The sequence below is a fragment of the Mustela erminea genome, chromosome 6, assembly GCF_009829155.1.
Source record: "Mustela erminea isolate mMusErm1 chromosome 6, mMusErm1.Pri, whole genome shotgun sequence".
NCBI classification, from domain to species: domain Eukaryota; kingdom Metazoa; phylum Chordata; class Mammalia; order Carnivora; family Mustelidae; genus Mustela; species Mustela erminea.
Genome location: NC_045619.1, coordinates 128,092,653 through 128,120,564, shown reverse-complemented (window position 1 = coordinate 128,120,564; position 27,912 = coordinate 128,092,653). Strand labels below are relative to the sequence as shown.

Sequence of the window (27,912 nt, the reverse complement as noted above, 5' to 3'; positions counted from 1 at the left end):
CTTATTGAGTAATACTCTTACTATTGAATAATGCTCTTATTGAGTAATATTCTTGGCTCAAATTTATTCATTTGTTTTAACAAAGACAGCAAGAAATTCTCTTTGAATTCATCTGTCTGCCTATGTGCTACAGAATGATAGCATTTTTGAGCTCTCAAAGCAAATAAATATGTACAGAGTAACTGGGAGACCTTAAAGATAACTTAGTCCTACTTTCTTTTTACCACACACCGAGAACATTTTTCTTAGTTATAAATAAATAAATTGAAAGCCAAAGTGGTTACCATGTTGAATTCCGGTCAAGAACAGGCCTTGACTGGGGTCCCCTTGCCTGGATCATCCCATTGTAATTAAATTGAAGTTCATTATTTTCTGAAGACTTTTATGAAGTTCCTATAATGATGTCTAAAACAGTTCATGCTATAGACTAAGTTATTTACATGAATGCCCTAATGCATTGTCATTTTTATAATTAGATGATGTGATTGTGATTTATGGCTCTCTTGAGTACTCTTACTGTTTTAATATATAATGAAACTTTTAGAGAAAGCAAGTCTTAAATCTTCCCTCTAATGTTGGATTCTAGGTGTTCCTGACAATGATCCCTATTTGATCTTAAGTACTGGAGAAAACAGGGGACTAGTGAAGAATTTAAAGCCACCCCAGAGGCAGTGGGGAGATCACCCCAATTTATTTTCCCTTAAAATAATTTAGATCATCATAGATACACTGATATGTTTTATCAACCTGTAATTTAGGGATTTTTTTTAGTGTATTTGTTAAACATCTTTTCTTGAAAAATAATATTTTCCCAAAGTAACCATAACTTAATCTTCATTTTCCTCAAAATCCACATTAATTTTTTTGTTACTGGTGCAGTTTATCTTTTGGAGTAATAACACTTTGGGATGACAGTCTTGTTTTTTTCAGCTGATGAAGCAATTGGAAAAATAGAGAAACACTATTTTTTCATCATCTTATATTCTTTTAAACAATTGTGTTCCTTTTGTCTACAGTTGGTAGCCAATGGGTAACGCAGCACAAAGCCATTGAAATTCTGCAGGGTATTAATGTAAAATGTATCCTTGTAGAAGAATTTAACTAAACATCAGTATGCATTTTCTACCAACTCCAAATATTGAAATACAAGTACCTACATATTTAATTATTTATTGTATATTTATTATTATTTATTTGAACCTGTGGTTCTTACGGTTTACTATTCTGAGCATTTATGAACCTGATAAGGGTTCAAATCTAACAAAAAATGACACTAGTAAAATTATTAGGTTTTGTTTTCTTTTTTGTTGTTTGGTTGTTTCTTAATCTCTTGATTGTATTGGGGGAAGAAAAAGCTAATTGTTAGAGTTAGATACTGACTCACTTAACAGGGATAGTCCACTATCCTTGCGTTTTCCAAATGTAATACCAGATCAAGACTGGTATAATTTACCCCTTTGTACTTTTTTAAACCTCGAGAAACTTCTCTGTCATTTTTAACTGGACAGTTTATAGTACCAAAAGAAAGTGAGAATGTGAGCTGTTTCTGTAAAGGCTCTAAAATTAAGTCAGAGAAGAAATCAAATAGTTGAGATGCTGTACAGTTTTTTAAAATGAGTCATTTTGATAGTTTTGGTGGTAAACTCCAGTTCCCTTCACTTGTGAGGCCAAGAGGGACTATTTCAAAATTTAGATATTTAATATTACTTGAAATGTTAAATTTGAGGGTTCTTTTGTTATTTCCATGTGAATGTATTTTTAGCTTTATAAATAGTGAAAATATGTGGTAAAAATTTACAGCTTTTTCTGTGACTTGAATTAAAATAGTAAATAAATATATACTGAGGAGTTTTATTCCAGGAGTATAAGTAATATACTTCATGTTCCTAAATTAGGAACATGTTATAAAGAAGACTTGCCTACTTAAGAATAGTTCAAACTTATGTCAAGATGTGTTCTTTTCATTCATAGTTAGCTTTATATATGAAGGTGACTTCTTTTTATTTTAATGATTTGGGCTTGAAAAATAAAGGCTAAAAAAAAAATTAAATTCATAAGCAAGTTTTAAAAAATCCTTCTGAGCAAATCATCTTTTTTTTATGTCTTTTTGATACACTTTCACATCCCCTAAAATAATTTTTATGTTTATTTCAGTGATACAACATTAGAACTTAGTGTTATGCCAAAAGATGAAGACATTCTCCAAGTGGTAAGTTTTATTTACTCAAATATGCATTGTTCTATAGTCTCAAATGTTAATAAAGATCCTTTAAAGATGGAGGGGGACTGAATATAAGATTCTGGGGGGGAAAAAAAACCCTCCAATTCATTTAGCAGAGTCTGGGATTCTCAACATTTTACCAAAAGACAAATGAACAAACAAAGAACTATTGACAGTTTTTACAATTAAGTGACATAAGAATGTTTTATGTGTTTGACCGTGAGCTTCTGTTGTTGCCGTTTGGAATGAGATTCCTAATGAGTTTGCCCCGATGTCGCATCCTAGGTAGTCCTTTGAGCAGAAGGCAAAGCTCAGGGTACAAGTGTATATCCCCAGGAATTAGAATCTTTTTTTTCTTATGAGAGTAGAAATTTTATGAAAGCCATTTCTTAATTTTTCAATATGTATGACTGTTTGTAAATTAACCCACCAAGCAGTTTTGGAACAGTATCAGTTCATTCTATCAGAAGTAAGGTTCACAGTGAACGAGTCTGTACCAGTGTGTCAGGGTCTTCAAGAGGAAATGAAACTATACGGAAGATTTTAACATTTAGCCTAAACTTTTTCCTCATTTTTAGAAAGAAAATAAATAGAATCCTTGACTCCTTTGTTGAGCTTAAATATTGCTGAAAGTAAAAAGAAAGTAACATACATGAAATTGCATTCAAGAAAATAATACTTTTCTTCAGTTGCCTTTTGTTCAGTAGAATAAAACAGCATGAGCAAAACCTTTGAAATAACACATGAAAGCTGACCACTCGAACTAGGAAATGGCAGTGGCCACTGAAACTTGTATTTTAAAAATTTTTTTTAGCAAATAATTTTTTTTTTAATTCAAGTACAACAGGGAACTCAAGGAATCTTTGTGGTAGGAATGGAAATGGTAGTCCTTTTTTTTTGTAAGCCATTAGTTTGACTTTAGTTCAACATGAGTTCTAAGTAAATCTGCAAACATTTTTTTCACAGAAATATCATTAAAGCTGATCCTGATGATTCAGTGTATTGATGCAAAATGTAATTAACTGAAATCCATGGAGATCTGCTTTGTGTTTTCAAAGCATGTGGATTTTATTTAGGAATGGCTTTTTAGGGCTAATGGACTATCAGGGGAGGGCTGATTTTAAGGCTAATGAATTATGGCATTGGGGAGTCTCAAGAAGGTGCAACTGACAGAGGGTGTTCTCCTGGGCAGAGAGAGCTAGTTGTAGAGTACCTGCCCTGATAATTCAGCAGAATAGAGAGCCGCAGACATAACCACTGAAGGCAGCGGGAGTCACCAGATTAGAAGTAGATGAGGGAATCAACTCTGGTGTCCTTCCTACACAAAGGACTAGGAGAGGAGGCACAGGTGTGGGGAGGCTTTACCTTGAATCCTCGTTGGCAATCCAATGACTCAAAGGCAGAATGCGCTTCCAAAATAGGACTGTTTGCTCATCTTCACTGGACTCTTGCCTTGCTGAGGTGAAGGCACCAGTGGGATGCTGTTTACAACAGGGCTCATTTCACAGCACGGCTGGCACTGTCCTGAGCTCCTAGGGCAGGAATCAAGCCCAGAACTACCATCGCAGACTGCCGTGTGGTCGATGAAGAGCAGCGGCCCTGGAAGGAAGCGTTGTCTAATTTTGTGATCAGTGGGAGAGAAGATTAATTCGTCTGTTGTGTTATGTTTCAGTTAAGATATATTTATTTCAAACAAAGGCAAAATACAAAGTGTTGCAAACACAGGAAAAAATTGGCTCACTTGAGTGGCACAAACACACATCTGAGTTCATTAGTAAAAGGGTCTAGTAAAATTGTGACAACATTTGTTTTTCAAACATGTTATTTGAATTATTTTAAATCTTAAGAGATTACAAGCATATGCTCTCAATGATACAAGAAAACCTCGCATTTAACCCCAGCCTTCATTCATATTTGAATGCACTGTAATTCACAAGACAATCAAAGGAGTGTATGTAATTAATGCCTACTACACATTGTTCCTAAAGGACAATAGGACTTGTCAACTTCTTTTTGGCATCAGTGGTTTTAGCTGGGACATCTATGAGGGTCATTTTTTTAAGGCTATTATACAACACAAAGAGAGTCTGGGATTTCAAAAACCATATGCAGAAATTCTTCCCTTTAACAGATTCTAGGGTTAAGATATTCTGGAAGGGCCTTCAGTACTTATGTTGGTCTGTTACCCACAGGATACGCTTTTAAAGACATGTACTGTGAGGTTGAATATTCGTTGTAAAGAAAAAGTAAACACGAACATTTTTCTGGCCGTTGTGAACGTGGTTTACTCAAGTGGAGGCTTCTCGTAGTTTGTATGTGTCAGTCTGGGCAATGGCAGGACCCCGTGTCCGGGACTTTTCTTTCCCTGAAATGGAACGTGCACCAGACAGTTCTAGAGGTGCTCAGTTCCTCTTTGAGAGGCGGCTTGGATAATTGAATTTGGTTTAAAGTTTGACTTGTGTAAGGATAAGTATATAATAATAAATTTCTACTTACAGATAATTGTGGTATAATATTGAAAAACATGAAGTAAAATTAAGAATAATTCATTCTGGTACCACACTAGTGCTGGTAATAATGTTCCTGTTCTTGGCAGCCTCATTTGCTAAATCAACATATATTTTCTAGATTAACAGTGTGAGTAGTATATTACGTTCATTTCTAGTCATTTTTATATTTTACAACAATATTTTAGACTCTGATATTTTAGACAGTTTCATGTTTTTAAGGTATTACTACAAAATAAAAAACACTTTCTGTTCCATTTTCAAAGAAACAGAATGGTTTCCTCACCCTTTTGAATGTTGGCTGTGCATGAATGAAGTAGCCACCACCTTGGGGCGCCTGGGCGGCTCAGGGGGTTAAGCGTCTGCCTTCAGCTCAGGTCATGATCTCAGAGTCCTGGGATCCAACCCCACATTGGGCTCCCTGCTCAGCGGGGAGTCTGCTGCGCCCTCTTCCCCCACCACCCCCCCCCCGTTCCCTCCCTCTCTCGCTCCCTGAAATAAATAAATTAAAAAAAAAAAAATAGCCACCACCCATCAAGTCACCTAAATAGTGATACTGACTAAAGAAAACCCTTCCTCGAATGGGCTTACGGGAGAACTGAGAGCTGGCCACTCTTTTCAGTGAACCCATCACAACATTATTGTTAAGCAACTGACTCAATGGACTCAAATCTGAGTTTTCAGCTGATCGGCTCTGATAGCTGCAGAGATTCTTGGGTGTGTCTAGTGTTTGGCCAGGGCACCCTGAGCCTGCTTTGTGCTGTTCTGTGTCAGACACAGCAAGGCTGAACAGCTTCTCTAGGATGAGAGAAAGAAAGCAGTGGCACCAGGATGTGACCTGAGGCGGGTCCGAGACTAAAGCCTGTGACTTTCAGCTGGACCACAGTCCTTGTTGCCATTGGGTCCAGGTGAGGACTTAAGTGGCTTAGCACAGTCACCGTGTTAATAAGTGCCAGAGCTCTTGTTCTAACTCATCTCTGGACTCTCAGTCCAGTGCTCTGCCACTCTGTAAATACATCATATAAATTAGAAAATGTAATTTAATTAAAGTTTTTCTTAAGATTTATTAGAATTACTTTCAAAATAATTATTATGTGTATATATTATATATAATATATATAATGTTAAGTTCCATAATCAATATATATTGCATTTAAAATTAGGTAACCATTTGTCAAGTGTGCATGAAGGTGGTCCTGCCTTGAGTAGGGAAGCAAGAGTAGGAGTTCTGGAGGTTTCTTTCATATTTTGCAAGTTTGTGTTTGCTTTGTTTGTTTTAAAATCAGTTTTTAAATAATTATAAGAATAGTTATGTGCTTGATAGAAAAGTTACAAATAATTTAGAAAGCTATAGAGTAGGCACACTCTCCCCTTTTCCCACACCCCACGGTGGCATGTTTGGCATGTATTTTATTAGAGAGACAGACATGTAATTATTTTTTATTTTATCGTAAGTAAAAATGGTATTAAATGAATAGGTCAGCCTGTTGAAGGTGAAATGGTAGGGAGGAATTTCAGTCTTACCAACTTAGTTACTCTGCAGGGGGTTTTTTGTGTTTTTTTTTTTTCTGTTTGTTTTTACCATTTATTTGACAATAATTATGCAATAATAATAGTATTATAATAGTAACAGGCATGATAATAGTGATTTTGATGCAACTCCACCGAGCTTGAAGATTATTTTGGGACTAAGTTACTGTTAGATAACTGTACAAAGAATCAAGATCCAGACTGTTAATACTAAATTTTATTTAATATGCTCATTACAATTTTAACTACAAATGCAGAATTCTTTTTTTTGCTTTTGAGAGAGAGAGAAAAGAGTAACCCAGGCCGGGGGCAGAGGGAGAGAATTTTTTTTTTTAAGATTTTATTTATTCGTTTGACAGACAAAGATCACAAGTAGGCAGATAGGCAGGCAGAGAGACAGAGGAGGAAGTGGGCTCCCTGCTGAGCAGAAAGCCCGATGCAGGGTTCGATCCCAGCATCCTGAGATCATGACCTCAGCCAAAGGCAGAAACTTTAACCAACTGAGCCACCGAAGCGCCGCCAGAGGGAGAGAATTTTAAGCAGGCTCCATGCCCAGCCCACCCAGGACTGACCGAGTCAGACTAATTTTTTTTTTTTTAAAGATTTTATTTATTTATTTGAGAGAGAGACAGTGAGAGAGAGCATGAGCGAGGAGAAGGTCAGAGGGAGAAGCAGACTCCCCGTGGAGCTGGGAGCCCGATGCGGGACTCGATCCCGGGACTCCAGGACCATGACCTGAGCCGAAGGCAGTTGTCCAGCCAACTGAGCCACCCAGGCGTCCCCAGACTATTTTTTTTTAAGATTTTTTTTCTTGAGAGAGAGAGAGAGAGAGCAAGAGCAGGGGCAGGGGTAGGGACAGAGGGAAAGAGTCTTAAACAGACTCTGCACTGAGTGCAGCTGAGGGCTCGATCTCATGACCCTAGCCGAAACCAAGGGTCTGTCCCCCAACTGACTGCGCCACCCAGGTGCCCTGAGAATGAGGAACTTTTAAACAGATAAACAGGCTGTTTTTTACTGCTCATGAACTGTGAGAATAAGGAAATTCAGTCAAGTTCTTGAATGAATTCATGTTTTATTCATCTCAATTGTATCTGCTTACGTTAGACAGAATACTGTCTGCGTAGAACATTCTATTTAGTTAGTCTGCTGTTAATGCATGGTCCCTGTGTGCGTATGTGAGGACCCACTTGGCATAACTTTACTCAGAAATGAGTAATCAGAAATGAGGACCCACAAACATGGGCTATTTAGTATTTAGAGCTGATATATAGGAATCTTAGAGATGTTCGACATATGCCAGATACCTTTTCAGGTTTTTCGTTGTTCCTGTCATATACCTTCCTTATCCCCAAATTTGAATAAAGGCGGTATCTCTAAATTATTAGTTCTAAAACAGTACTTCCCAGCAGAAATTTCTAGTTGTATGAAAACCCCTGAGGAAAAAAAATGGGTTCCTTGGCCGAGTAAGCTTGTCATTTCCCTTTGAGTCTAACAACATACATGAATGCAGGAGAGGTTTTGAGGAGTCGGGAAGCCGGCCAGTCAGTCCTTCGCTACATCATGGAGCAGAGAGAGCGCCCCTCCCCCTCCCCCTCCCCCTCCTCCTCCTCCTCCTCCTCCCCCTCCTCCCTTCCGGGTGATGCGTAATAAAATTGCACAAACACACTGTGGGAAATACTGTCCCAGAGTGTTCACTCATCCAGACACAATCTCCCTGGCGTGGAAAAGTCTTGGTGTGAATATAATCAGCATCAAAAAGACAGTCATGTTAGGTCAGTGGCATATAACCCAAAAATGTGTATTTTGACTATATTCGTGCCTTAAAGATATCACAGCATGCGTGCTTTCTTGAATCTACTCATTCAGCTTTTCCACGCATCCTGGCTTCTCTAATATTCCCTATCAGTTTTAAAGAATTCCTCTGGAAGTAGTATTTTTATGTCCACCCAGTCATCATTTTCTTAAGCCAGTAACCCAGGACAGAAGGTACAGGAAAAGATCTGAATTTCTGAGTGAAACGTACTTAACGCAACAGTCATCCTTTCTCTCCCCGGTCCTCGTGTCCAGACAGCTGCTGTCGCGGACAGCTTGTGGTGGTGCTCCGATGCACACGGGAAGGAGGAGGTTGTACTATTTTAAATGCATGATAGAGCATTCGTTTCGTCATCTGGAAGCAGAGCTGGAAGAAGCTCAGGGGAGTTGAGAGGCATCAATGTTGCTCTCGTGGAAGGGAAGCTTCGGGGCGCATCACCACACAGCGGTGCCGAGGGAATGAAATAGCCCTTAGGAAAGCCTGTCACCACACGTATTTTGCTTTCAGAAATGGTAGACAGCCCAAATAAGAACCAGATAAAAGCCCGAGAAAAAGATGCTCAGAAGGATACTGAAGTATGCTCCACTGCCCTTTACTTCTCTTGGTACCTTCCAGAGTAATCAGTATAGATGTATTTTTAGCTTGCTGTTTCCAGCATCAATATGACAACATGATTCTGTCTTTATATCAGTAAGCAGCTTCTACTATGTTTTCCTATTTTCTGCTAGCTACAGTTTACAAAGGATGTCACAGCTCTGGTAAGAAATGCACAGAAGCCATTTCCTTGCTTTTTTTTTTTTAAGTTACGTTCTATAGAGATTTGTAATAAGCCAACCTGTTAAAACTGTCAGTTTGCTTAGAGAAACCCTCCATAGTATGATGTTAATCTTACTAATTTGTGGGCTGTGTTTGTGATATCTGATTTTCTTTTTTTTGTTTGTTTTTGTTTTTATGTTTGATTTCTTTTGAATCCTGTGCATAACTGGTGTTAAAACATAACATCTACCTATATGTGGATTTTTTTTTTTTTTTTTTAGTATCTCACCCTCTCTCTTTCCCCGGGACTTTGCTGTTGTGTGTGTGGCTGCACTTGAGCTTTGCAAGCTTAGATGTCTAACGCAAAGACAGGATATGATGATGGATGTGAATTAAGCTTGTTTTGATTAGGGGAGGATATGTAACATGATACTACACCTCAGTGTCTCAGATGCTGACCTAGTCCTCAGTTACTATCAATTAGTTCTGTTTTATTGCGTGTCTGTCTTTAATTTCAGTTATTTTGAAGTTTTGAAATACGTTGCTAGATAGTTTCATAAATAATAAATAGAACAGAATTTGAGCTGCATGCCTGCCTGTTAGTAATAGAGAAATGCCTCCTCCCAGTAAGTAAAAGAGACCAAATAAATGTGTGCACTATAATTTTGCATTAGCTTAAAATAAAAAATAAAAATTATATACAGAAAGATGAATTACGTTTTTTCATAATTTCGTGCCTTTACTTTTCATGCTCAATTTAAACATGCATGTTTTCTCTTATTTTTAAATATTCAAATTTTTGAAATATTTGAATATTTTAAATATTCAAATATGGCCTAGGACTTAATTTATCAAAATGGCTTATTTTTAAGGACTCAGTAATCATTCATTGACAAGCCACTGCTCAGTATGTCACATTTAACTTGTGCTTACAGTAAAAATATATTTGGTTAACGTTTTTAATACCTTCACCCTCACTCTGGCAAAAGATCAAAATGTTCTTTTGCTGAGATTTATCAGGCAGCCATTTAACCTGTCAAATGCTGGGAGATCATAAAATTTGAGTGGGGAAGATTTTAGAAGCCAAAGCTATCTCTAATTGGCTGGGGGGAAAAACTGGTGTGTCTCCGTCTTTTGAGAAAACAGGCAGTTGTAATTAATATCGTTGCAAATTCTCCAGTTTGATTTCTGAAACGCTAGCCCTTTTCTGAATGTGTGGCGCATCCTTATGTTGTGTTTGCATGCTTGCTTTAGCGAATGCCACTTAGGAATAAGGTACGGCACCGTAAACCAAAACGGTCCATTGCAAGAATGGAAATTGTTCTTCTTCTTGTGAATCCTAAATGACACTTTTTTCTCCTTTGCACGTAGGCGTATTCTCAAGATGCCTACCTGAAAGGCAATGAAGCCTACAGTGGCAATGCCCGCAATATCCCCGAACCTCCACCGATTTGCTACCCCTGGCTACCATCTGCCCCCTCAGCCATGGCACAGCCAGTGGAAGTATCTCCTCCAGATCCATCATCGAGCAAACAGCAAACCAGTACCCCAGTGCTGACGCAACCCAGCAGGGCCTACAGAATGGAAATACAAGTGCCTCCGTCTCCCACAGATGTCGCAAAGTCGAACACAGCAGTGTGTGTTTGCAATGAAAGTGTCAGGACTGTTATTGTACCTTCTGAGAAGGTTGTAGATTTGTTAACTAATAGAAACAACCATACAGTTCCTGCACATAGAACCGAAGAGGTGAGGTATGGCATGAACGAGCAGACCTCGTTGAAAACAGTGTCCAGAACCACTTCCCCGTCGTCATCGGTTCCCACCGCCCATCTCCTGCATCAGACTGCAGGCTCCAGATCATTGGAACCTTCGGGAATTTTACTTAAATCTGGCAATTACAGTGGACATTCGGAGGGAATCTCCAGCAGTAGACCTCAGGCTGTGGATTCGCCTTCCGTGTCTGTTAATCACTATTCTCCGAATTCCCATCAGCACATAGACTGGAAAAACTATAAAACCTACAAAGAGTATATTGATAACAGACGATCGCACATAGGTTGTCGGACAATTCAAGAAAGACTAGATAGTTTGAGAGCGGCATCTCAGAGCACAACAGATTATAACCAGGTGGTACCGAACCGCACTGCTTTGCAGGTACGACGTCGAAGCACCTCCCACGATCGAGGGCCCCAGTCTGTTCAGATCCGGCAGCGCAGTGTGTCCCAGGAGAGGCTGGAGGACTCTATGTTAGTGACGTATTGTCCACGAAGTGCATCTCAAGGAGCCCTGACCTCTCCATCTGTTAGTTTTAGCAATCACAGAACTCGTTCCTGGGATTATATCGAGGGACAGGGTGAAACCTTAGAAAACGTCAATTCGGAAGGTCAAATGCCCGATTCAAATGGAGAACGAAAGCAGACCTACAAGTGGAGTGGATTTACTGAACAAGATGATAGACGAGGGATTTATGAAAGACCCAGGCAGCAAGAAATTCACAAGCCTTTTCGAGGTTCGAATTTTACCGTGGCTGCTAGCGTTGTGAATTCCGATAACAGGCGAATGCCCGGCAGGGGAGTGGGATCTGTGTCTCAGTTTAAAAAAGTGCCACCAGATCTAAAACCACTGCAGTCCAACAGAAACTTTCCAACCACTTGTGGAATGTCACTGCCTCGAGGCGTTTCGCAAGACAGGTCACCTCTTGTGAAAGTCCGAAGTAATTCTCTGAAAGCGCCTTCTACGCATGTCACAAAACCATCATTTAACCAGAACTCATGTGTTTCTGTCAAAGACCAAGGACTAGTAAATCACTTGCATCAAAACAGTCTGTTGAATCAGCAGACATGGCTGAGAACTGAAAGTGCCCCCGATCACCAGGTGGAGCCCGGGAAACCCCCCTCTCTATCTGGAGCTGCCGTCGCGCCTGCCCCTCAGACCACTGAGAACTCGGGCGCCTTGGATTTAGAATTATCTGTCACTCAGAGAAGTCAGGACTTACATCTCCGAGAGGCTGACATTCCGGAGTCAGATACTTTAGATAGTAGAGAAACTGTCGTCCTCAGAGAGAAACCTCCATCCGGTCGCCAGACGCCACAGCCTTTAAGGCATCAGTCTTACATCCTGGCGGTGAATGACCAGGACACCGGGTCGGACACCACCTGCTGGCTGCCCAACGACGCGCGCCGCGAGGTCCATATAAAGCGGATGGAGGAGAGAAAGGCCTCGAGCACCAGCCCACCGGGGGATTCCTTGGCATCCATCCCGTTCATAGGTGAGCTCATGGGTAGTCCGTGGCTACTGTGTCAGATATGTTACACATCTTTCCAGAAAGGTGGTCTTTCTAGTGCAACAGACACAAAAATTTTACGCTGATTTTTAAAACATTTGTCCTGAGTTTCCTGAACCGTGCTAAAGCTAGAGCCATAAGTTTTTACCCTCAAAAATAATGTCAAGTGGCAGTTTTCCTTTTTTATTTTAACATTATCTACTCAATACTTTACTTTCTTTCCTTCCTTCCATTCTTTTTTTCTTTCTTTCTTTTTTTTTTTTTTTTAATGAAACAGACTTCCACTGTCTGGGCCAAGGGACCCAGCAAACCAAATGGTACCTAGTTGATGATCCTTCTGAATCAAAAGCCAAGTTGAACGGTTTTAATAATTAGTAATCAGTTTTTATTTAAACCGTGCTTTTGACTTTCTTATTTCCTATTTCTTTGGGATGAATGAATAGCCCTCTTCGTTGTCAAGGTACTTTGTTTTGGAGTGAATCTTGGGTTAGAATTGGAAAAAATAACTCGAATTACAAGCATGTGTCCCAGTGTAGAAGAGCTAGTATGTCCCCCTAGGTTTGTGGCTGCTCCCACACACCCCAGGTGTACTCTCCACAATGCGGCCAGTGTGGTGTTTTAAAAACGGAAAAATCAGATCATGCCACTGCTCTGACCAGACCCTCTGTTTACTTTCCCCATCACCCAGGGTACAATTCCAAATCCCGCTGTGGCCTGCAGGGCCCTCTGGTATGTGCCCCCCACCACCACTCCACCTCTGCGAGCCCCTCTCCCGTCTTCGGCTGCCCCAGGCTCCCTGCACTTGTGGGACCACGCCAGGCATGCCTCGAGGCCCTGGCACTGCCACTTGCCAGCCCCAGGACACATTTCGTCGAGAGTCACAAGACTCTCTCCCTCTCTGCATTGGGATCTGAGCTCAAGTGTGACCTTATCAAAGCGGCTGTTCCTCACCAGCCTGTCTGCAGTAGGTACCCCCCCGACACACACATACACAGCACCTGACATCCTCTGTCCCCGTCTGCCACTTTATTTATCTTCGGATCACTTATTTCCGCTGGATGTATTTTTGGTTTCATGTTTCTCTGCAGAGCTAGAATATAAGCTGCCTTAGAGCCAGGCTCTTAGATCTTTTGTCCGCTTTTGTAGCCTCAGTACCCAGCGCACTGGCTGGCATGTAGCACGCACTCAGTAAATACCAGCTGAAATGATGAAATGATGGGCAGTGGTAATTTTTGAGATGATGGTTAAGTATATAGCAAAATCAAAAGAAGAGTTCTCAGGGTAGTTACTGTGCAGCTCCAACGTGTAATCCGCTAACAGGCTTATCGTATGTGTCCTTAGTATTGCCTTTAGTTTAAGCTGTAGAGAGGTTAAATGACTTCCCTAAAGTGACACAATTAATAAGCAGTAGAGACTGACACTTGGCCGGCTGATTCAGCCTCCCCACAGAGCACAGCTCCAGAGGGCGCCATGTACATAGATGCATTGTGAAGAGCGCCCCCTGGAGTTGTGGGATGCAGGGCCTTCTTTTGAGGCCAAGGTCGTACTCGCCCTCACCCCATTACCCTATGAGTTCATGAGGAGTTCTCCATAATCTTACAGTATAGTGTGCTTCTCTTTGAGCAACATTTCAAGTTGCTCAAAGAGAAATTTTCTAAATACACTGAGCTTATTGGACTGTCAGGCAACACTATCAAAGTCAGCTTTTGAGAAAGTTCTGTGGAACTTCTATTATTTATAAATAAGATATATGCAAGTTGTGAACATTTGTGGGGAATCTCAACCTAAATTGTAGTCATATTTATATCCATACCCTTAAATCTAACCTCAGAAAATAGAACTTTGCCAAAAATGGAACCTTACACATCATCTAGATATTTTATAGAATTAACTGGGGACTAATGATTGTTTTATGCTTTTTTTAAGAAGAAAATAAAGGAACTTTTAGATTTCATTAAGTATAAGTTCCATAAAATAAAAGAAACTTTTAGTCAATAAAAGAACGTTTAGATTTCATTAAGCATAAGTTCCATAATTTAATCACTATTGAAATCCTTTTATTATTGAACTTTAAACTGTTATTTGACCCATAGGTGTTTCTCTTTCCAATCTATTTTTTAAATTATATATACATGAATATATACTATAACATATAAAATGTGAAATTTTATTATATATATAAGTGGGATATAGATCTGTAATTTTATATATATATAAAACTGGGATAAAACATCAACATTGAAATGGAGTAAAAGAGACTGCAACGTTTGCCGATATATTTTCTAGGAACATTAATTCCATTTGATTAAGGAGGAAAAAAATTAGTGATCAAATAAATTGAGAAATGCTAGATTTAAATAGCTAAACAGGTTTTGTTTGTCTTTACTATGGGACTCTTAGAATCATAAATATGCTACTTTGTATTTCCCAGGTGTATTTTCTCTTTTTTTTTAAGATTTTATTTATTTATTTGACAGATAGAGAGCACGAATAGGCAGAGTGGCAGGGATGAGGGAAAGGAAGAGGGAGAATCAGGCTCTCTGCTGAGCAGGGATCCTGAAGCAGGGCTCGATCCCAGGACCCTGGGATCATGACCTGAGCCGAAGGCAGACGCTTAACTGGCTGAGCCACCCAGAGCCCCCCAGGTATATTTTCTAACACTATTTTTCATAGAAGTATTTGACCATGAATCCTTTTATTTAGAGGATCTCTGTTTAACATATATCATAAAACACACTTCAGAGAATATACTTTATGCTATCTCATGGAACCTTTAATTAAAAGGAAAGAAAGTAGGTTTGCCTTTGTATTATCACATTCTAGAATCTTATATTCTGTGATTTTAATAATTATTTTTTATCATTTCAACACATTCTAGGGACACCTGGGTGGCTCAGTTGGTTAAGCAGCTGCCTTCGGCTCAGGTCATGATCCCAGTGTCCTGGGATCAAGTCCCACATCAGGCTCCTAGCTTGGCAGGAAGCCTGCTTCTCCCTCTGCCTCTGCCTGCCACTCTGTCTGCCTGTGCTCACTCGCACTGTCTTTCTTTCTCTGACAAGTAAATAAATAAAATTCAAAAAAAAAAAATTTAAAAAAAAGAAAGAAAACATTTTAGATTAATGCAGGAAAAAAAAAAAGAATTAAGTGCCTTGGCTTTATTCCCAAAATACCAGAGAATGGAGCCAATTCATTTGTTTAGTCATTTATAATAGAGAGCACATGGTATGTCTTACAGAAAGAAAATTTTCCAACATTTTTTTACACATTTAATGTCTAATATTTCTTTTGGTTCACAAAGATTTAGAGAAATGAAAATAAACCATTTTATTTGTTTTTAAATTAGGAATATCAGTCATTGGCAGTATTTTCTTTACCCCCCACAGGCGATTTATAAAGCTTCATAGTAAGTACTGAAAATAAATTTTTACTTCTTTTATGAGTAAACACAAAACAAAATGAGTAATGAGTTCATAACTAATTTGACATTTACTAGGAGGATTTAAGATGTATTCTACAATCTGAACTTCCTCCATTTCTTTATACTACTCTTATAATTATTAATATAGAGAAACTATAGCTGTATTACCCACACTCAGATTTCATTTCAAATTCATTTTCCTCCCTTTTTCTTGCTATTTTTTTTGTTTTTTACTTTTTAAAAAATTTTTTAAATTTCTTGCTGTATCTTTAATACTCTGTTCTCATCTCAAAGTTGGCCCATATGCATGTACTTAGCGTTAGCCTATGTAAAATTGAATTAGATTTGTACAGCCTTACTGGTCCTGCCTTTTTAAACCAACTTAGCAGGTTTAAAGCTTGTGAGATATATAGCTAGATTACAGGATTGAAATTTACCCAGCAGCAGTGGGAGTCGGTGAGTGTCCCCTTACACCCAGCTTCTCCCTCTGGGAGCTCTAGTCTCCTAATGCCAGTGGTGATATTACGGGCGGTGCACCGAGTGCCCAGCCATTCTTTGATACTAATACTTATTGAGTCTTTCTACAAAGCATCTGGTCTATAAAGACAAAAATTATACTCATCACCTTACAGTCTTTTCCATCCACCGGCATTCCCAGATGTGACTCCATTGGCACTTAAACTTTTTTAAATTTTTAGTTCTATTGAGTAATGGGGTGGAGTTCATTTTTAAATATAACAACAACAACAAAATCCCCAAACTTCTGTAGTACTTTATAACCTAACAAGTATTTCATGTACCCATCCTTTTAACAGCCCGGTACGGAGTGTAGGTCAGGAGTTAGATGCTTATCCATAAAGGACCCACTTTATAAAGTTAAGTCGTTTGCTCAGGGTTTCTCAGCAGGTAACTGGCAGAGTTGACTCTCTGCGAGCTCGGAATCTCCTATTCTTTGGACAATGCCCTAAAAATGTGCTACAATTTAAATCCTGGCTTTCACTCTTTTATTTTTTTAAAAGATTTTATTTATTTATTTGACAGACAGAAATCAGGAGTAGGCAGAGAAGCAGGCCGGGGGTGGGGGGTGGGGGAGCAGACTCCCTGCTGAGCAGAGAGCCCAGTGTGGGGATCAATCCCACGACCCTGGGACCATGACCTGAGCCGGAGGCAGAGGCTTTAACCCACTGAGCCACCCAGCCACCGCCTGGCTTTCACTCTTTTAAAGCTAAACCCAGAAACTAATTCTACATTCAGTATTCACCATTCTTAACTCAGACTTCGTAAAATTGAATTTGCCTCTATTTAGTAAATAAGTGAGTGTGTTCCGAGTTTGTTAACAAAGCTCTTCCCCATGGAATAATTTTAGATGCCCATTTACCTTCCTTTGGTAGTAGCATTAGCTTTTATCCCGAACTATTTCAAATTTATCTGCAGCACACCTTGTAAAATGATATACTGAATTATTTAGGGGAAAAAAATTTTTAACTTAGCTCTATGAAAACTATAGAATTATTTCCCTCAAGTTAGACTTTCTCGATTTTCAGCTAGTTCTTTCATGTTGAAAACAGCGCTATTAGTGACTACACTCTCAGCTACATCTGGCAGTTTAAAAAAAAAAAAAAAAAAGTCCAAACCTTCAAAAGCCCCCTGACAGATCCCTGGTTTAGAAAAACCTACAGGTATTTTAAATTACTACACAAATGATCATTTTACACCCTTAGTGGATTTATTACTATAGACCTCTTGACCAGAATTGACCCTCCTGATATTCCTCGTCCAGTTTTGGGACTTTATAGGTAACGAACTCAATATCCAGGGAAACTGAGTGGCTTTCACACAGTCAAACAAGACAGGACCCCCTGCCCAGTCTTCCCTGTTCCTCATAGCTTGCTTCTTTTCTGTGTGAAGATTACTCATTTGAAAGAAAAATTGGTGCCTCGTGTTTATTGACTGTTTTTAAAGTAACTGTCGGATTTCTTGAAGTGAATACTTCCAGCATTTGTCAGCTAGCGAGCTGAGCCGATTTTCATACCCACGTGCCCCCGCCCCAGCACCCCCCCCCCCCCCCCCCCCGCCAACACACACATAGAATCTTAAAACCTTGAGTTAACCCATCTCATCTCTGGGACAGCAGGAATTCAGCAAAGTAAATGGAACGGTTATCTGTGGTATATCTAAAAGTGGGCTCCCACTTGCCCTCTTTAAATGTGGATCACTTGCTGCGCAAACATGTTCATGCTGTCCTGTCCGCTGGCCAACCAGCCCCAGCACTGGCCACATGGCCACGCACAGCCCCCGCTCGCTTCATCCCCCCCCTTCCCGGTCCCTACTGTCATGACAGTTTGTCTTCCATTTACGGCTCCACTCCTTTTCCCTCAGCACCAGCTGCCAACTGGTAACAGCAAACATGCATAAAGCATCGAAATTCTCCTCCCTTCCTGATCTTTTAAAAAAAATCATCTCTCTCCTGGGAAGATGGAGCATTGGATTTTAGGTGATGAAAATAACCAAATCTCAAAATGACTTTCACAAAGCCAACTGTTTACCTAAATGCATGTTACTGAGCTGATTAGTAAAGAAGTTTGGTCATGATAAATCCTATTATGATAATGAGTTGAATTATTATTCAAAAATGGGAATATTTGGACCAGGTGATGGGACCCTTTACCAGTTGATATAAAATTTAATAGGACCTACTGTTTCCAGAGCTCTGTTTGTGACTAACGAAGAGTTTCAGTAAGTAGAGATCTGTCACTTGATGATCAGAGATGAGAACCTCATGTTAATATATTACTGGCTTATTTTTTAAGCATTCTTTCTAACCAGACCTCTTAAATTTAAGGTGTGTGGAGTTTCTTGAGCTCGTCATCTTTATCAAACCCAAAACTTTTCCACCCGATGTTGAGTAACTGGTATTGCTATTAATAGGGTAAAGTATAAATTTTCCTAGGGAGTTCAATTTTTTAGAATGACTTTATTTCATTGTGGTTACATTAGATTAAATGTATCACCAAAGGGTAATGAGTTGTTACTTGTTAGTCCATAAGAAGAGCTCATGCTCCCCGCTGGACGGAGAATTCAGCCCGATGTAACTGCTGTCCGTCCCCTTTGATTTACACTGAGTGTAAATATCTCAGAAGGCCAGTAAAAAGAAAAGCCAGTCTTCCCATTTGAATTTCTTTGTAAGAAAAAGAATCCATTTGCATTATTTTATTCTCCTTTTCCTTAAGGACAAGGAAAAAAATCTCAAAGGTTTTTAAATACATATTTTGCTTGAGGGATAGATTGACTTTCTAGGTCATTTGTAGTCAGTGTCCCTTTTTGTGGACTTGGAACAGAAGCAGTTTGTTCAACCCATACTTTTAGTAAAAATTATATAAGCACACTCATGCTGTTTTGGAAATATGCCCAATGCGGGGTTTGAACTCACGACCCTGAGATCAAGACTTGTGCTGAGATCAAGAGTCCAACACTCACCTGACTGAGCCACCCAGGCGCCCCTCCATATACATTTTTACATTAGTCACCATTTCTTCCAACTTATACTCCTCCCCTTGCAACATACAGTTTATTCCGAATCGTGTTTGAATATTATGATGTTAACATTCCTTAAATGATAGTGCAATTCGGGGAGGGGTAGAGTCACCTCTTCCTAGCAGAGGCAAAATGAAGAGCAAAGGTACTTCCAGGAATGGACTGTTTAGCCATAGTCTACGCCCCAAATTCCAGTAATTTCACTGAGTTTTATAAAATGATCCTCAACTATAATTTTTAAAATACAAACTACGTTGATGAGATGCTTTCTTTGCATACTTATTTGAATGGTGAGAAAAATTCCCCGTAACCCAGCTCGTTTTAGAAGAGGCCCGTTGTGCTCTGTTCTAACAGCTCTGGACAGTATGTCTCATGAGGAGTCATGCTTGTTTGTGAAGGGGAACTGGAAACACTCTGTGTTCTGTGTTTGTGTTGGTTGGAATTCTCTTGATGACAAATGATAGTTTTTTTCATATTAGCTCATGCCAAAAAGGAATGTCGGCTCACAGTGAAAAAGTTTTGGGGTAGACCTAGTTCTGTGCATGGCTGGATCTGAAAACTCAAGTGATTTGGCATCAAGATTGGGTATCTTTTTCTCAGTTTTGATTTCTTCATTCTCAGATAGTTTTTCTCCACATGGTAGAAAAGATGGCCTCTGGCAGCTAAGTTTACTGATTTTTATAGTTCTTGTTCCCCAAGGAAGGGAAGAAAAAGACTGTACTTTTTTCAGTATCCATATATCAAATCCAATGGAGAGACTATGACTGGTCCTGACTGGATCAGCTTCTTCGCCCTTGGCCCATCACTGTGGACTCAGTGAGCCAGGGCCTCCTGCGGGGTCAAGCCTGGCACATCCACAGAAAGGCGAACACTCTGGTAGCCTCGCTGAACCCCAAAGACAGAGATGGGCAGCTAGCAGCATCCGTTCTCTGCAGTCATCTTGCCGAAGATGGAGAGGAACAACCAGGATAGGAACATCATGAGATGAAAGTATCTGCCAGGTTATGAGATGAAAAACAGCTGTCCAATTTTACTGGTTTTATTTTGTTATTTCATTAGTAGTCAGGTTTTCTTTCACATTTTTATTAGGCTTTTGCATTTCTTCCATAATTTGTCTTTTCATGTGCTCTGCTCTTCTGTTACGATTTTAGTTGTTCCTATTTCATACGAGCTCTCAATGTGTATTAGGGCTTCCATTTTTTTTCTTTGTTCTTTGAAAAGCAATTCTGAGAGTTACCCATAAAGTTTTACAGCATGCTTAACTGATTCTGTACCTGTCTATATTTTTCTTTTTTTTTTTTTAAGATGTATTTATTTATTTATTTGAGAGAAAGAGAGAGAGTTGGGGCAGGGGATAGAGGACAAGGGAGAGAAAATTCCAAGCAGACTCCCTGCTGAGCAGAGTCCAATGAAGGGCTCGATCCCAGGACCCTGAGATCATTACCTGAGCCAAAACCAAGAGTCGGATGCTTAACTGACTATGTCACCCAGGTGCCCCTATATTCTTCTTGATTTGTGAAATCTTATAGATGTTCTTCTGGAATTTTAATTGAAAGAGATAACAGTGAAATTTTTTTTATTCAGATATGAATCATCAGCTTCAACATAATAATTTGTAGTAGTCTCCCTTTGGAAAAAATCCAAATTGAAACATGGAGTATATATTTTCTGTGAGAATTCATTCTTTATCTATTTTTGGAAGACAGTATTTTCCAAAAATGAAATAAAGATTTGGGGCATTTAGGTCTGTCTTTTTTACAGATGAAGGAAGAGTGATCACTTTGAATTTGAATATATAACAATTTCAGTGTCCTCTCCACCTTTTCTTTATTGTGAAGAGCTATGGGGCTCTTAGTGAATAAGGGAAATTAAGGCCTCAGATGTTCAGTCAGTCCTTGGATTACGTAGTTCAGGAGGGATTTTGCCACTTGATAATAGCAAGTCTACAGTCTTGATAGTTCATAACTGTGTTCTGTGTCCATTACTTAACATCTTAATGTAGTGTGTGACATGCCTCAGAGATGATCAGTTGTTTTCATCTGACAGAATATTTAAGTTTGATGATTAAAAATACAGAAATTTGTCGAAAATCTGATGGCCCCCTGGTTTTCTCTTTGGACAACTTAATAGTGCACATTTTCTTACAGTAGAAAATGAGATAAGCCTGAATCATTCTTGTTTGCACATAGTCTACGCATTGGTGATCATGAAAGCATAGGTTAAAATTAGGGCCTTAAAATTCCAATTAATCATCACAACAACAATAGTATTTTTAAAATAATGGAGGGTGCCTGGATGGCTCAGTCGGTTAAGCCTCTGCCATTGGCTCAGGTCATGATCTCGGGGTCCTGGGTTCGAGCCTTGCAACGGGCTCCCAGCTCAGCAGGGAGCCTGCTCCCCCCCCCAACCCCGCCTGTCTGCCTAATTGTGATCTCTCTCTCTCTGTCAAATAAATAAAATCTTTTAAAAAAAAATAAAATAAAACAATGGAAAGTTCTCACATTTTTACAGCAAATGAAGAATTGGATTTATTAAAGTACAATTCATAAATGTGAGGTAATGTAATTCTTTGTATTTTAGAAGTATAGCTAGCTTTTCCTCGTCTCTCTTTAACGCAGTAATACATATATATATTCTAAAGAGTGCAACAGGACTGAAGTGTGTGAGCACGGGGTGCTAGGCTCCCGCCCAGGCCTCTCCATTCACCCTTGCTCCCTGGAGCAGGTAGGTGTCTGTCCCAGCCCTTTTTGTACACATATGCTTAAAGCGGAGATTATTCCAACCCAGTGTGATACAGAAACTTCCTCCAAGATATAGCAAGTCAAAAGAGATTGAATGCATACCTCTAGGAAGTCCAGAGTCACAAGAAAAAATTGCCTTTGAAATTTCATTTAAACTTAATCCATGAACATTGTGAATTTCACTCTGTGATATTTAATTTTAATAAATAAATAAGTGTAGAAATGTTTTAAATTACTTTGCAAGGCCTAAAATTGTCTTGAAAGATTTTTCCCACGGCATTTCCTAGGCACTCTTGGACACACGTATTGTCCACCACTGTTGAGAATGTTTTCTCTCCTGCTATTAATGCTCTCGGTAATATATATGCCACGTAATTTCTAAAGAATACAGATTTTCCCATTCATAACCGTGCATCTGAATCCATAACAGATTGGTGTCCCAAGAAGACCCCAGAGGACCCAACTTACTTCATGTATTATTTGAAAAAGTTGATTAATTTGTGGTGAAATAATGAAAGTTTTAAAGAATATAACCTTTTTTTAAAGATTTTATTTATTCATTTGTCACAGAGAGATATCACAAGTAGGCAGAGAAGCAGGCAGAGGGTGTGGGGGCGCGGGAAGCAGGCTCCCTGCTGAGTAGAGAGCCCCATGTGGGGCTTGATCCCAGGACCCTGGGATCATGACCTGAGCCGAAGGCAGAGGCTTAACCCACTGAGCCACCCAGGTGCCCCAAGAATATTATAATCTTTAGTAAAATTAAATTTTTATCCTTATTCAGTTGATTTAAAATTAGTTCTCTTCTTTTGGAAAAAAGAATAATTTCATGCTCACTAACAGGATATTTAGTTGTCATGTACTTGATTCATAGAGAAATTAGTAAACTTGATTCATAGAGAATTTTTAAAAATGTTTTCTGGTGCTAAAATATAAAGGCTTTGTAAAAACATAAAAACGTAAAATAAGGGCGCCTGGGTGGCTCAGTGGGTTAAGCCGCTGCCTTCGGCTCAGGTCATGATCTCAGGGTCCTGGGATCGAGTTCCACATCAGGCTCTCTGCTCAGCAGGGAGCCTGCTTCCTCCTCTCTCTCTCTCTGCCTGCCTCTCTGCCTACATGTGATCTCTCTCTGTCAAATAAATAAATAAAATCTTAAAAAAAAAAAAAACATAAAATAAGCTCAAGATAGAATTTGTAGATTTTAGCTGTAAATGTTAGAATTTATATCATTATTAGTTATCTTGATGAAAATGCTACCCATTAAAATGATAGAGCATTCTTAGGAGTTGGACAAAATTAAAATAGTTTCATCATTTAAATCAAGAAATCAAAGTCTGTGTCATCATTATAGTATATTCTTTATAAAAGCTGTTGTTATGATTTTCTAAGACTTAAGGCATTTGATTTTAGGGAATAGAGTTCCAGCATTCTATTAAATTACACTCTCCTGGCCTAGAATGTTGGAATTTAAACCATTGATGTTTGTATAAGAGTAAAAATTTCGAACAGGGCTATTACTCACCAGTTTGGAAAACAAATATAGTTTACACTTCTGGATTAAAAATTCTGGCATCAGACTCTCTGGGTCCACATTCCGTCCCTGTGGATCGGTAACTTTACACGAGTTACTTAACCTGTCTGTTTTGGCTTCTTCGTCGTAAAATAGTACTTACTTCATAGGGTTTCATAAGAATTAAATGAAAAATATATTTAAAGTATTTAGAATGGTGCCAATACCTACCAAGCTCTGTGCATATGTTAGCTGTTGTTATTAATGTGTCCGGGCATATAGCATTTCTGTTCCTGACAGATAGTGACAGGCTTTTGAGAAGCTTGAAATTCATAACATCTAAAACATCTGTATTTCTACAGGGGCACCAGGGTGTCTGCTCAAGGGGGCAAGTGGGGATTTCTCCTCTGGGTGAGGGCCGATATTTGCTTGGGAAGAGGGCAGCTATTCCTGATTAGCACAAAAGTGCCAAACATTCAACCTGTAGCTATCTCAGTCCATTTGGGCCTCTGAATACCACAGACCGGGCAGCTTAAACAAGAGCCATTTATTTCCCCCAGATCCAGATGCTGAAGGTCTGACATCCAGAGGCCAGTAGACTTGGTGTCTGATGAGATACCGATTCTTGGTTCATAGAAGTTGTGTCCTCATATGGAGGAAGGGTCAAGGGATCTCTCTCTCTCGGGCTACTTTTTGAAGGGCTCCCTAATACCATTCATGAGAGTGCCACTGTCCTGACCTTATCAGTCCCCAAAACCCCACCTTCAGATCCCATCACAATAGGGATTCGGTTTCAAGATGAGTTTTGGGGGGAACACAAACATTTTATCTATAGCAGCGGTCTTGATAATGTGTAACTTTTTCTGGAAGCCATAAACTGTCCTTTTTCATTTTTCCATAAAAATTGAGGATACACTCATGTGTTTTGTGCACAGGAAGGTTTTAGGACTTGATAACTCTGAAAGGTAAGCCTCAGCCAGGTCACCTTGCTTAGCTTTCTGAAATGAAGACATTTAAAATTAGGAGAGCAATTCTTTTAAGGTGGTACGTGATTACCGTTCTGCTTTCATAGGTTCAGGTTCTAAATATCTATAACTTTGGTATCTTGATTATCTGTTAATGAAGTTATTAATTGTTGGTAGAAGCAGCAACTTATTTAATTTCTTAGATCACATTCTCAATTATTTGGAATTACTAGACTAACAACTGTATAAGATTTTTAACAGACAGGTGTTTTCTTTATTGGTACTGTAGTGTCTAAGTGTTAAAATCTATATCTTTTTAAAAAAATAATGTGTATTGATTATTAATAATTAGGTCATATAGCATTCTGGGTTTTTTTTCTTTTTCTTTTTCTTTTTCTTTTTCTCTTTTTCTTTTTTCTTTTCTTCTTCTTCTTCTTCTTCTTCTTCTACTTCTTCTCCTCCTCCTCCTCCTCCTTTTTTTTTTTTTTTTTTTAAGTAAGCTCTAAGCCAAGTGGAGGGCTTGAACTCATGACCCTGAAATCAAGAGTCACATGCTCCACTAACTGAACCGGCCAGGCATCCCACCAATATTTATTTTCATTTTATTTTCTAGATGAACCAACGAGCCCCAGCATTGACCATGACCTTGCACACATCCCCGCTTCTGCTGTCATCTCAGCCTCCACCCCGCAGGCCCCCCAGGCACCCTCCATAGCAATGGTCCCTCCCAGCCTCACCACGTCGGCTCCTTTAATTCGCCGCCAGCTCTCCCATGACCAGGGTACGTTTCAGTGAGTGGCTGTGCAAACCATCTCTCTTTGTCACTTTTCCACGCTATGACAAACTATGGTCTCCTCATTACGAAAAGGATCTGGAAACCACCTGCCGATGTCTAAATGTTGGCTTTTGATTACAGAATCTGTCGGACCTCCCAGCCTGGATGCCCAGCCCAGCTCAAAGACCGAAAGATCAAAATCCTATGATGAGGGCCTGGATGATTACAGAGAAGATGCAAAATTGTAAGTCTTAAGCATATCATTTTAAATATTTATTTGTGGGTGTTCAGCATAACTTTGACATATAAGTACTGAATTTTAATGATTTCTTTTATACTTTTAACTTTATAACATTAGAAATGCAAATAAAAAGTAAAATAGTTATTCCATTAGCTGTTCAGTTGAATTTTTAAAATTAGCATTCGAAAATCAGTAATACACAAACAGAATGCCAAAAATAGTTATATTAAACAATCATGGCTACTGTAGGCCTCTGGCTACCCAGGTGTCTTCTCGGACACCATTATGTTACTGTTTTCTGAGCTCTTCTCTGCATAAAATCACATAGAGACATTTACACAGGCGTATATGTGTGTGTACATATTCTAATTATTTTTATAAACAAATGATAGATGCCAGGCACACGGATCACGGCGATTATCCAGTGTGTCTCTTCCTGGCTCAGCTTTCTCGTGCTTGTTTCATTCTCCACCGAATAGTTTTACCAAAATATATTTAATGGTCATTCTATATTCTATCAATAGGCATTTAGACTGATTGAATCTTATGCTACTGCAAATTATACTTCAGTGACTATATTTGTTCATTTAGTATATAAGTGAGTATGGTTGGAAGAAAGATTGTTACATCGAGGGGGTGTGTATTTTTTATATTAATAAACATTGTCAGCTGCTCTCCGTAAAGCTTATACCAAATCACATTCCCACCACAGTTTCCAGAAGTCTCTGCCCCCCATCAGCCCAGCGTGCTATTTAACATTTGATTTTTTGTAAATCCAGTGGTATCTATCACATGATAGGGTTTTTTTCTTTTTGGAAAATTTCTTATTAATTGAATATCATTTCATATGTATTTAAGAGATATTTATATTTTCCTTGTGAACTGCTTGTTCATATCTTTCACCCATCTCTGTACTGTCTTCCTTATTGACATCTGGGGGCTATTTTATTAAAGGAAACTAGCTCTTTTCTGAGATGAGTGTTGAAAGTCTTTTCCCAATTAAGTATTTTTCATTGTTTTTTTTGTTTTTTTTTTAAGATTTTATTTATTTATTTGAGAGAGTGAGTACAGAGGCATGAGTAGGGAGAGAGGCAAAGGGAAAGTGAGAAGCCGACTCCCTACTGAGCAGGGAGACCGACACGGAGCTCCATCCGAAGACCCTGAGATCATGACCTGAGCAGTAGGCAGCCGCTGAATGGACTGAGCCACCAGGCACCCTTCATTGGAGTTTCTTAAGTTTTTTTTTAAACTGTACAAAAATGTTAAACTTTTTCCTTACAGTCAAATTGAGGATATATTTTTTTTAATGGCCTTCAGATTTTGAGTCATATTGAAAAAGCCTTTCCTCCCAAATTACAACAAACTTCTTCTATGTTTCCTCTCAGATTTATGCTTTTCTTTATCTTTGTGTGTGTGTGTGTATTTACAACTTTGATTCATCTGTAGTTTATTTTATTCTAATTAGTAAGATAAAGGGCCGACTTTGTGTTTTCTAATGTGTCTCAGTTGTCCCCAAAGCATCTATTGAATGTTACATTTTTCCCACTGATACTTCATCTTTATTATATATTAAATTATTAAACATACTTAGTTTTATTTTTAGCCTCCATTCTGATCAGATGATTTATCTGTGTACTCACGTACACCAGATTCATTGTAGTGGTTTTATACTGTCTTTACTATTGTAGTGGTTTTATACTGTCTTTACTATTGATGGGACCATTCTCTCATTACTTCATGTTTTTTTCTAAATTCTGGCTATTTCTGTTTATTTTACTACTTGAATTTTAAAGTCAATTTTCTAGTTCTTAAATTCTTATGGATATTTTTAGCAACACAGTGTTTTAATTTATACAGTAAGGAACATTGACATTTAATGATTCTGAACCTTTCAAAGAACAATTTTGTCTTTTTTATCCATGTTTTTGTATCGATTTTCTGAAGTTCCATTTGATGATTTATACTCCAATAATAGCAGTTCTTCCCGGACCGCCTACACACGGGACGTTTGTGTGGGGGCGTGGCCACGGCAGTGGTCCAGACTAGCGGAACTGTTCCGATGATGCAGAGTTGAGTTTGTGAGCTCTTTTAGCCTTTACTTCTTCCTCACTAAAAAGATGGCTACACCAACCGCACACTGCTTCCTGCAAAGATGACAGGACTGTGTGTTTCCTCCTTCATTCTCATACCCCCTCATATCTGCGGCACCCTGTTCCCCACAGTCCCAAACAAGGGCAGCTTTTGATCTTCAGAGAGCAGTGCAGTGCAGTTTGATCTGAGATATGCCACGAGTGGTGTCCTGCCTCCCTGTATCCAGCCTTTCCTTCACCGCATTTAACCCCCCATCTTGGTGTATAGGGATCCATTGCCGCCCAGACTTACAGGTGTCTCCTGATCGTGCTGGGGACACAGTTTGCTTATCTGTTTCTGGCTGTCTGGTTTGGGGTGCTTTAAAAGGGGATGGCAGTCATATTTTGCAATCCTAAATTCCTTAAAATGAATTTTGAATTAAAAAAATAAGTCTTGGGACGTCTGGGTGGCTCAGTTGGCTAAGCGACTGCCTTCGGCTGAGGTCATGATCGTGGAGTCTCGGTAACAAGTCCACATCAGGCTCCCTGCTC

At 39.1% G+C, this 27,912-nt stretch overlaps 1 protein-coding gene across 1 annotated transcript in view; it reads left to right on the top strand.

The window, feature by feature from the left end:
* Window positions 1–27,912, top strand: part of ARHGAP21 (Rho GTPase activating protein 21) — a 136,273-nt gene that overhangs the window by 86,873 nt on the left and 21,488 nt on the right. The window contains 5 exon segments of the mRNA XM_032349643.1: window positions 2,155–2,209; window positions 8,800–8,829; window positions 10,199–12,095; window positions 24,889–25,056; window positions 25,192–25,294. Coding sequence (XP_032205534.1) covers window positions 2,155–2,209; window positions 8,800–8,829; window positions 10,199–12,095; window positions 24,889–25,056; window positions 25,192–25,294 — 2,253 coding nt within the window.